The sequence below is a fragment of the Scardinius erythrophthalmus genome, assembly GCF_964197995.2.
Source record: "Scardinius erythrophthalmus genome assembly, chromosome: 25".
Classification (NCBI taxonomy): Eukaryota; Metazoa; Chordata; class Actinopteri; order Cypriniformes; family Leuciscidae; genus Scardinius; species Scardinius erythrophthalmus.
In genome coordinates this window covers 18274744-18286839 of record NC_138245.1, presented here as the reverse complement: position 1 = coordinate 18286839, position 12096 = coordinate 18274744, and the positions used below count along the sequence as shown (strand labels likewise).

The window sequence follows — 12096 nt, the reverse complement described above, 5'->3', positions numbered from 1 at the left end:
ATCCAAGATGTAGGTGTCTTTTTTTCCGCAGTAGTTTCAATTTTGATATTTTTAGGTCAAACCGTTCTTGTCTGGCAGTCCTATAATGCAGGTCTATGGTCACTGTCTCAAAGAGCATGCACAAAGTCCAAATTAGAACAATTCCCCATCGTCCAAATTAAACAATTCCCCATCGTAAGTACACATTGATGGCCTAAGACACGAAACGAGCGGTTTGTGTGAGAAAACATCTTGTTCGTCCAAGTGATCTGAGGCAGGCTTGTGCAAAATTCAGAATTTCAGAATTGGCCTCCATTCAATTCATGAATTGGAATTTGAATTGAATTTAATCCGCCCCACAGGACATTGAATTGAATTTGAATTGGAATGACAGGAAGTGGAATTAAATTCATGGCAATTCAAAGAAATTCCACACAGTCACACAACAGAAAGAATGTGTTGAGTCTCGCATGCATTCAGTGTTAGGAAGGTTACTTTGTAAATGTTATTGCTTACTGTTATTAGTTACCCATTATAAATGTGGTTTGGATTACTTTATTTGGATAACTTTATCAAAGCAAAGCAATTTCGTTTTAAGTTGATTAGTAACTAGTTGAATTAAACATTTTACCTCAGTAATACAACTAAATACAATTACTTTAATTTTGTAATTTAATAACAGAAATTTCATTTCACGTAACTATTTACTCCTCAACCCTGCATACATTTTGTTCTAAAATATATATTGATCAAATTCTTGAAATAAATTACCCCCTCAGTGTTGTTTAATTAGTTTTGTTCCAATGTAATTTTCATTTCAAAGTAATCACACAAACACAAAGTTGTTGTAAATGAAGTTATCATTTATTCCAATGCAAAAAATTACTGAGCAACACTGTTGCATCTAATTCTCAATAGCTCCTCAACTCCTTTTCATTGAGTCTGCACAGTTCTGGTCTGAATATCTTTCCTGCAACACTAAAGATTCTCTCAACAGGTGCAGAGTGAAGTTGTAAGGGACTTCTGAAACTTAAAAAGTCCAGTGTTGCCCATCAAATTGTGCTTTCAAACAGATGTCCACCTCAAATTGTTTAGCAACCATTTTAAATACTTGGTTAAAGTAAAGCATTCTGGGAAATGGAGTCATGTTCCAAAAAATTACAATTACAATACATCAAACTTAATTATTTGTTCTGTGACTAAATGGTAAATGGACTGCATTTATATAGCGCTTTCACAGACCTATGGCCGCCAAAGCGCCATAGCCTCACATTCATCCACCAACGGCGTCAGCCATGCAAGGCGCCAACCAGCTCGTCTGGGGTTAGGTGTCTTGCTCATGGAAAACCTTGACACTTGGTCAAGTGGAACCGGGGATTGAACCACCAACCTTTCGGTTTGTAGACAACCTACATGAACTACTGAGCCACTGCCACCCCACATATTATAATGCAATCATATCTAAATATACAAATATGTATATGAATTTCTTTGAATTTTTATTGAATTGCAATTCTGCTTCCTTTAATTCAAATTCGAATTGTAATTCTAGATCCTGTTTTTGACATCAATTCAAATTCAATTCAAATTCAAGAATTGAATTGGAATTAAGGAGTCATTCTCAATTCAATTCTGAATTGTGCACAAGCCTGATCTGAGGTGATACACTAGATGCCGCCTTAAAGACATTCGTTCCAATGAACTGCCGTAGACAAGGCGACATCTAGTGTATATATATATCTATGTACCAGTCTGTGCACACGTCACACAGCAGGAAGCGCACGCACCCTCAGATCACTTGGACGTGGCTGTGTTACAAGAGGTATAAACAATATAAATACTGTTCGTTTTCTCACACAAACCGCTCGTTTCGTGTCTTAGGCCATCAATGTGTACTTACGATGGGGAATTGTTTAATTTGGACGATGGGGAATTGTTTTAATTTGGACTCTGTGCATGCTCTTTGAGACAGTGACCATAGACCTGCATTATACGACTGACAGTCGTATAATATATCTTGTCTGTCAGATATAGACTGACAGACAAGAACGGTTTGACCTAAAAATATCAAAATTAAAACTACTGCGGAAAAAAAGACACCTACATCTTGGATGCCCTTGAGGTAAGCTAAAACATACCAAAATTTAATTTCAAAGTGAACTATCCCTTTAAAACAGTTGTTTACCTTTTTTTCAGTATTCTTTGATGAACAGAAAGTTAAAAAGAACAGCATTTATCTGAAATAGAAAGCTTTTGTAACATTGCTGTTCAAAAGTTTGGGGTCAGGAAGAATGTTTCTTTTTGAAAAAAAAAAAATAATAATATTTTGTTCAGCAAGGATGCATTACATTTATCAAAAGTGGCAGTAAAAAACATTTATAATGTTACAAAAGCTTACTATTTGAGACTTCTTTTAAAAACATTGAAAAAATCTTACTGATCTAATATTTTGAACAGTAGAGTGTATACACACACAGGGACATACACACAAACACACACTCACACACACATACATATATATATATATATATATATACTGTATATATATGTAAATACAGAATAAATGTCTTCTTTGAATGCTTTAGGTGTTATGTGTGTAACATTAGGAGCCCAAATTCAGTGTACGTCCACATGGGGGCGATACTGACTTCACTTTCTGTAACAATGCCACTTTATAACAATGTAATGAATCAGTTGTAAAGATTAGCAGTGATTTGTAATAAACTATGCAATTAACTCATAAAACTATGCATTTTTTACCCATTATTATAATTTTATTTATATTTTTGTGCCACACATTTTACTTTATTATTATAGTGATGAAAAGGTATTATTAAAGTTAGTTTACAAGTTCAAATTAGTTTTAAAAAGAAAAAAGTATCCTTATAGTTTGTCATGTAATAAATGTGTTTTTTTTAAGAAAAAACAAATTCATCATCCTATTTCCACACCCCCCATTTCCCTCCAAATGTACGTAACGGACGCTGTCTCTAAGTTGCATTATAGGCATTGGTGAGCAATTTAAGTCCAGATTAAACCAAAGCTCTTGCAAACATTGTGTGCTGTCTCAAGACTCACATTTGCAAATATATGTGGGGTGCTTTTGAATGTTGCCCTAAACCCCATCGCCTCCTACCTGAACCCTCAGCAACAATGAGGTCATGACTGGCATTACACAAAGCCTCTCTGAGCACTTCGACTGTCCACACGTAATTGCTATTGTATTGTTGAAAGGTTAGACTTTAAGTTGACTAGTGGTTTAGAGAGAGAGAGAGATTTTGAGTGCCTTAACAATCACTTTTTTTCCCTCGTACTCTTTCGCTGTGTAGTCTGTCGTCCCTGTATGGAGGGAGAGATTGCAGACCGTGACCCAGCCTAATTGGATGATCAAACCAGTTCAGGGTGACACGGAGTGGCGGCTTGACAAACGCGATCATCTGGATGGTCAGGGTTGAAGTGGTGGTGGTTGGCAGCTGCCCTTCCTCCTCAGCTGGGACTCCTGCCCCTGAGGTCAGGGCACCAGTCGAGGCTTCCAAATTGGCGGGTGGGGGTGGTGGGGGGGTTCAGTTGGCTGCGGAATTCTGGGTGTGGGTGGAGGGCAAGACAGCAAATTATCTAAAAGGGTTTTGAAGAGCACGATCTGGAGCCCTTCCAAATGACTAGTTCTGCATTATGTATTCTAATGGGGAAAGCCCTGAGGTGGTTTGGCTACGGACACCACTGCCAACTGAGGCTGTCAGAGCTCAGGCACAGGCCAAGGCCAAATGTTGTAGATCAGCTCCGGGCTTCAGACACCTGGCCATCAGCCAGATCTCCAGAACATTATCGTAAGATGGTAGAACAAAGTTGTTTATTACTAATTATCTTGTGTGGCTACTAAAATGGTAGTTGCGATCGTATCAGTTAAAACAAGAAAGCATAATTATATATTTTTTTAGTAATTCCATTAATCTTTGATCATTAGATCTTAGAAAAAGTATAAATATTTTTAATTCTCCTTAGCAAAACAAGTTGGTCTTCCATCAGAAACATACCACCCATTGCTCCCGAAGGAGCTTTTCACAACTAAGGATCTTTGTCAATGTAGTGCACTTAAACACGAATAGCTTTCGTTCGGGAGCCTGTTGGGGAATTTTCTCCATTCTTGAAACTATTATTCCAGCACTAGTGCTGGTCATAAGGGGACTCCTGTTGTGTTTTTGTTCTGGCTAACTTGTACGTCATTCTGTTTTGTATTGATTTTGAGCTTCGGTATTGTTATTTCCTCCCTTACATCACTGAAACATTTTAATCCGAGTACTCAAAACATCCACTCCATCCCAACATTTGTTGTAGTAGTTTATGAGTGCATGCGCTTGTTTGTGTGTTATAATGCTCAATCTATTTAGTTTTATATGGATTGGAGTATATTCTGATCAGAAATCCACCCGAGCTGGGCGTAAAATCACAGTCTAAAGGATCAGTCAGTGACACATCGCTTTCTACATCAAACCCCCTGCATTCTAACTTGGTGTATTGAAGAGAGTACCAGCTTAACAGCAGGGTTTTTGGTCTGAGTTAATTAAGACCCATCCATTGGGAAACAGGGAGTGGAGATTGTCCTGAAAGGGCATCCTAGGTCAAAAGATTAACACCGGACATCCCAGATTTGCTGATCCTGCCAAACAATGAGACTGATTTCAGGTCATTCCTCTATAGAAGCAATACAGCAATTTAAACAGATGACTATTGAAGAGCTTTAGATTTCATTTAGCAGTTTCCTTTGGCTCATATCCCTAACACAATTCATCATTTGCATTCATATTTATATAACAAGGCATTGAGATTGTTGAATGTGGAACTGATTGTTTTGAGGTCAGACCTTCGTCTCTTTTAAGACAGTGTGGGTAAAGAGTTGGACGAGGGGACAGAAGGTCCCCTTCAGCTGCGTGGCCTGAAGCCCTCAAGACTGCTTCTGAATGGAGGTCATACCCGAGACTGACATTGATGTAATTCCGGCGAGGCAGAGTCCCGGCGCTCCGCTACCATGCGGCTGCCTCGACACCTTAAAGCAATAAAGCTCCTTCTCTGAGCGTGCCCTTGACGAACAGGCCGACCAGCGAAGGGGCACCGCTGACTGCCACTCACGCCCCTGCGCTGGTAATGTCTGATCCCATTCGTTTAGGAATGAGGAATGTGAACACACAAAGCTTATTTCATGTACAATTACTATTTTGTACATCCATGTGTAAACAAGGATCTCTGGATTTATTATAAAAGAGAGATCTAGTTTAAAATGTGTGCCAAGTTCTTCGTATTTAAGAATTGATTGACAAGAAGTTTTTGTTTAGTTTTTTACAAAAATGTGTGGTCTAACCAATTAAAAAGTGCTTTGTTTATGTGTGAGGGTACACAACTTAATTTTTTAAGGTAAGTATATTTTTCAAAAATTATGATTCTTTTTTTATGTTACTGCATTTGACTTAATTATCGCAACTTAAAATTCAACATAAAAAAAAACTAATAATGCGTAAATGCTACCTTCAATTTTTTATTTTGGTCAATTTGGATATATCTCGTCAAAAAAACAGTACATTTTGAGTTCAATCTTTTTTTCATTTTTTTCATGACTTTTCATAAAAAGGTTAAAAATATGTGATAATTTTTTTTCTAGTGACTTTGGGCATGATATCTGTGTTATTAATTTATATATATATATATATATATATATATATATATATATATATATATATATATATATATATATATTGTAGGGCTGTCAAAAGATCCAAATACACATCCAAAATAAAAGTTTGTGTTTACATAATATATATGTGTGTACTGTGTATAATTATTTTGTATATATGAATACACACACATGCATGTATATATTTAAGAAATATTTGCATACATATACTGTATATATTTATATATAATTTATATTATATATAAATATAATTTTTTATATATAAATTACACATTTTTCTTAAATATGTACAAGCATGTGTGTATTTATATATACAAATTTAATTATACACAGTACACACACATATATTATTTAAACACAAACTTTTATTTTGGATGCGATTAATCGCGATTAATCTTTTGACAGCCCTTCTTGTCACATGACAACAAAATGGCTTCCCATGTAGTTTACACCACTTTGATTTGACTTATAAACATTTTCAAGGCTATTTGTGATTTATATTGTTGTTTTTTACATTCTGTGATAATCTACACCAGAGACATTTTTTTACTTTAAGTCCACCTAAAAAAAACAAAATTCAGTTATTGAACTCTCCTTCAACATAGAATTTGTGCATTCAAGTTACATTTTTGTATAAATTGTAACTATAATTGCTCAATTTGTCAGTACATTGCACAACTGTGAGGGAGGTAGCCTATTATTTGTGAATATGTGATTACCTTCATTTTTTACATGTCGTCTCAGTTATTCGTTGAATGAATGTTCACAGCCCGTGAAACTGGATTAAACAACATATTGTCAGGTTGACCTTCTTTATCGTCATCTTCTTGGACGTAAATACGTGTACAGAACACCATGCGAACGCTTGGCTGCGTCCATCTTTTCAACTCCGTTCTGCAGGAACGGATCCAAAGTGCGCGCGCCTGACGCTCATTAACTTTCCCCTTTGGCGCGCTTCAATGCGCCTCGCGAGCGCTTTGTGCCAAGAAGCAATGCTTCTCTTAACAAGTACTACAACTAGCCCGCTCTTCTCCAACTGGGAGAGAAATTGCTTTCCAAAACGATGGAAAGAGGACGGTTTAATTAGAATTTCATTTGGGCTAAACTGAGAGAAACGATGTAGTTAACATTTGGTGGACTTAATTGGGACCTTTTCTTCCTCGCCCCCTTAAAAATGCTGACGCTACCCCCGTTAATCTTCCATTTACAATCAATTGAGTTGACCAAACAAAAGTCTGGGTCTTTTTTTTTTCTTCCTGTCTCAGACGAGCTTTTGTCGCTTGTAAATGCCTCAATTTCGGCTGATCTCTGCCGTGTACATGCTCTGCGCTGTTGACAGTTCATTAATGCGCTCTTGTCCCTATAATCCCTCTCGCCGCGTTACATGCGCATGCAGTAATGAGCTCCGTTGTCAATTAACATGTTTCTAGAAGCAAAGCTGGTTGCTCAGATGTTTGAGAGGTAAGTGCAGAAAAAGGCCAACGAGACTGCCTTTAAGTTGTTTTCTTCTCTGCAATCTTTTTAGGCACTATAGGCAAGATAGGCAGCTTTGCACAAAAGGGATTTTATTATACCTCACACAAACATGTCTTTTGGTGAGACCCGCCCACAACTGGTATTTTCCCAGACCTCTTCACCACCAGAAATGCTCGGATCTTTTAGTTAATCGTTTTTACGCGGATGATATATTGTGTAAAAAAAAAAAAAAAAAAAAAAAAAGTCTACCCACACAGCACATCAAATCTCAACGCATTTAAAGTTTCAACCCACTGAACTAAATTAATTAATTAAAGTTTAACTGCTGCCTTATTATTATTATTATTATTATTATTATTAAAGAAAATCAACGTATAGGAACAGTGATACGTTTACTGCACGTTTTTAGACCAATTCGAATGTGAATAAAATCGTGATAGTTCTTATAGTTCTTGCACTTTGCTATAACTTCACTGTAAAAAAAAAAAAAAAATAATAATAATACATGATCAATAAGTTATGACAACACATTTTTACATTGCTTTAACTCATCAAAATAAGCTAAGCATTTTTTTTACCTTATTGTGTAAGTCGTACAAGATTTTAAAGAGTTTAAATTGATTTAAGTTGAAATTACTTAAACATCCAAGTTGATTGTACTTTTTATTTTTAAGGCAGCAACTTTTGAGTTATAATATGAATTAATCGCTTATTAAACCCTCATCTCCCAGGCGATTTTATGCATTTGAATATGATGCATTAAAATTATACTGCAGAAATAATATAGTTTATTCTTATTCTTCATAATAATTATTTTACTATCCGTTTTATAGCCTTTTCCAAGAAAATGCACATTATTCAGTAAGTAGATGTCAAATTTATGGCAGTTGAGCTCTCGCTTATATGCCTATTGAAACTCGGGTTGTTATTCCACACGGGATGACATACGAATGCATGCGAAGACACTTCTGTTCAAACACATTTTAGAACCGTGCCTCTGAGGAGGTGAATAGGCCATTCAACTAGTAATATTAGTCTTCCTCGTGGTCCCAAGACGTGGGCATAATCGCTAATTGGGCTTTAATTGGGAGAGCAAGATTTGGGATCACGCGCTTGTCTCTCATCAGAATTTCTGTTGGCGTGTAAGGATAATATTGTTCCAGGATCCGTGCGCGGAATACATTATTGTTTATTAACGCTGCGGTGATGAGGAGAAGTGGGAAAAGTGTAGTCCATTTTCCACCTACCGATGATGAACACGACTTGATGCGCTGAAGCTTCCCCTGAGGCTCTTTAGTTGATTAACGTAATAGGCTTTCAAGAGTCCATGTTTTATCTGATAATTTGAGCCATTAAACTGAAGTCAAGTGTACGGTCACAGAGGCAGAGCCGTGTATCAAATGTCTGAGTGAAACCACAGGCTTTGAACTCCACCAGACATGTCATTACGAGCTTTAAATTTAACTGCACCGAATGGCTGCAGCAATATATCGATATTATATTTGATAGATGAACGAGTCTTGTTTGTCCTTTGATTTTATAAAACGGCACAATCTATACAACTAATTTACTGTACTATGTGCTTAAAAAAATCGCAGTTTTTAACCTCTTTAATTTTACTTATAAAGACGAATGTATGTTTTATTTTAAATAAATATACATGTATATATAAATCTACTTATAAAGATAAAGAACAAATATTTGTAATGAATTTTATTTAAGAATTGATGTAAAAGTAAACCTTTAGCCACTTTCGTTTGTAATTCTTTAAGTCTGAATTAAGCCTACATTTTCAAATGATATCGTAGCATAAAAAACAATCATGAGAAACCCCAAAAAATGAAACAATTTTTCTATGTATAAAATAAATCCGACATTATTGTATTTATGATTTTATTTTAGCATTTGTGTCAACAATTTTATCAAACATTTCTTTTTACACATAGGTTGGTATTTATTTATAAAACCCTTTTGTATCATCTAGTCTACAAATAATTGCTTGACAGCCCGTATGGCATGGTTTCATTAAATAATATTTTATTCTGTTTTATGTACAATTCCTCGATGATGTGATGATTTTCTCCCGTCCCCTTCATCTTCGTTCATGTCGGTGGATGATGTTTGAGCACCACCAGAAAAAGTTCACAAAAAAATAAAAATAAAATTGGTGCTGTTCATCATTTGTCCAAGTTCAGTCAAAAACAGGTCGCGTCTCAGTTTTGGTGTCCTCTGGAAGAATCATTTCCGCCGGATAAACTGATGTTGTCGTGCAATTTCCGTATGTGCTTTTTCAAGTCAAAGTTCCGGCAGAAGCCCTTCCCGCAGGTCCCGCAGGTGAAGGGCTTCTTGTCGTTGTGCGTGTGCATGTGAAACGTGAGGTTATAGACCTGATGGAAGGCTTTGCTACAGATTGAACACTTGTACTGTTTTTCGCCACTGTGGGTCAGTTTGTGATTCTTGTAATTCCCTGAAAAAAAAAAACACAAAACGAACTATGTCAGTTTTCCCCCCAACAGGTCAACAGTTCACAATTAAGTTACATTTAACAGAAGAGTTTCATTTTCAAGCCTTCTCTAATCAGCACTTTGCATGTTGAAGTCAAGAAGTTGTCAAACTTAGTTAATATCATGTCGAGAGCTGTCGACGTACAAAGGAGTTAAAGGTCTGTGTTTTGACCCATGTGAAATGTAAAAATCTTGTAATGGTTGCCTAAGTAGTTAGAGTGACAAATTGATCTCATTTAAAATGTATTAATAACTACAAACCAAACATCAAATGAAATATTTCGAATTGTATGCACACAAAAAAGAAACTTATCTTAAGAGAATGCTTACCTTTTTGATGAAAGCCCTTTCCACAAAATTCGCAGACGAATGGTTTGTAGCCGGCGTGAATTCGGATGTGTGTGTTTAAAGTCGAGCTTCTGTTGAAAGCTTTTCCACACTGGTTACATTTATGAGGTTTCTCCTGTGAATAAGGTCACAACATATTTGTAAGCAAATTATATCTCGCGAGAGCAATTTATTTAAAAATTTTAAGGGCCATAAATTGCAACAAAAAAAAAATGACTCACCTGTGTGTGAATGATTTTATGTCTACATAATGTGCTGGCCTGGCGGAAACCTTTCCCGCATACTTTACACACGAACGGCCTCGCGCCTGTGTGTACCGGCATGTGACGCGTCAGGTTATAATGCGCGTTGAAGACCTTTAAAAGAAAGAAAACAAAGAGCTTAATAAATCATCGACAATTTATTTGATGTGTGCATTATTTTCATTTCTCACATCGCGTCAAAACAACTTGAGAAATTCCGTAATTTACCTTTCCACAAACTTCACACGTGAAGTTCTTGGGTTTCCCGTCAGCAGAGCAGTTATAAGTTTTGCTGTGCGCTTTCGCTCCGTTCTTCTCAGTCAGATTGTTGTTCTCCCGAACAATCTGGTCCAGCTGCCCCGGAAGATGCTCTTTATGTGGGTACTGAGGTGTGGGGAATTTCTCGGGTGAAACACACGCAAGTTTCGCGTTCTCCAACAAGAGGAGCTTCTGGTGCGCGCTTATGGCTTGTGCTTGAGAGTTCGCGATTGCTGAGGAAAATAAGTGTCCGCTCAGCAGATCGGACTGATGGTAAGAGTCCAAATAATTGAAATAACACAACGATCCGTTGGTAGGCATGGCCAGCGCTTGGTGTATGACCTGCGGTTTGATGACCCTGCTCCCCGGCAACACCGAGTGCTTGATGCCCGCGTCCGTTTTGCTGCAGACGCCGCAGTTGGCTTTACACATGGCCGCTGAAGTGCATAGTGCTCCCCTGAAATTAACTTTCCAGAACTCGGAATAGTTCATTAAAGCCTTGGCCTGCAGGTCGTAGCTGAACGGCTGGATCGGGATCATGCAGGGAATGGGTGTACACAAGCCGATCGTTCTCTTCCCTTCGGATCCCTCAAGTCCTCCACGGCGTTCCTCCGCTGCGGCTTTCGGTTCCGAAGTCTTGGACATGATTCTGTCGATGGAAAAGGCCAGGGACTTGGGCGCTGCAGCCGTGGCCCCGCTCCTGTCGTCAAGTCTCGGGCAGGACATCACTGTTTCCACAGGGAGAGAGCTCGCCATTTCTACCCAACTTGGTGTGAGCATCGACCAGCCGCCCCGTCCTCTCCTGTTGAATTCCAGAGAAGCCAGGACACGCACCAGTTTAATAAGCACCTTGCTTTTACAATGTCATCCATTTGCATTCAAATGGCCATCCCCTGAACAATAGCATCCAGGGGTACCCGATTAATGCTCATTAACTAGTACACACAAAATTAACAGGACATTACAGAGCTCGTTAAGCAGAGAATAAGACAAAACCCCTCCCAGCGTCGATTCCTATTCAGCACTTTCGAAAATCTTACAGCAAACTTACGCCAGAGAACCGATGTTGTAGTTTACCCTTTTCCTCCAAAGCACACAGCAGATGTATTCAACGATAACGGCGTGGCACTGTCACATTTTACTCGCAGACGTCCTCATCAGCGCGAGATCACTGTCTGGAGCACTTAGCTGACATCACTTGCTCTTGCTCTTATCAGGGTGACAAGGAAGCGCCATCACCAGAACTGTCCCCTCTCTTAGCGCTCATTTATACACGGCCACGGGGGTGGTATGCATGACAGATACTACAGATTATTATTTAAGTTTCTTGCCCCAATTCGTCTGTCGCGCATCCACATGCGCATGCGGTTCGCATTTGTGATCCGCGAGGTGCAGGTGGAGTGCAGTAAAACATTTAGAAGAAAATGTCTTAATAGGCTACATTATTGCATAGTGGCTTTTTTCAGTTCATTTCATAAATGAAAAATAATGTTGTTTTTATAAGGAGGCTAAAACGTAGCCTACTTTTATCATAAAATTGCTGCATTTGGTGATATATTATATTATAGCCTATCATATTATACTATAGTTTATTTTATTTGAT

At 37.8% G+C, this 12096-nt stretch overlaps 1 protein-coding gene across 1 annotated transcript; it reads right to left on the bottom strand.

Annotated features, from left to right (window-relative positions):
* Positions 1 to 9354: 9354 nt before the first annotated feature.
* On the bottom strand, positions 9355 to 11273 carry fezf2 (FEZ family zinc finger 2; the record flags this gene model as incomplete). Its single annotated transcript, XM_081357561.1, has 4 exons — positions 9355 to 9608; positions 9976 to 10108; positions 10215 to 10349; positions 10464 to 11273. The coding sequence occupies 4 exons, from the start codon at positions 11271 to 11273 to the stop codon at positions 9355 to 9357; spliced, it is 1332 nt and encodes a 443-aa protein (XP_081213687.1).
* Positions 11274 to 12096: the final 823 nt, after the last annotated feature.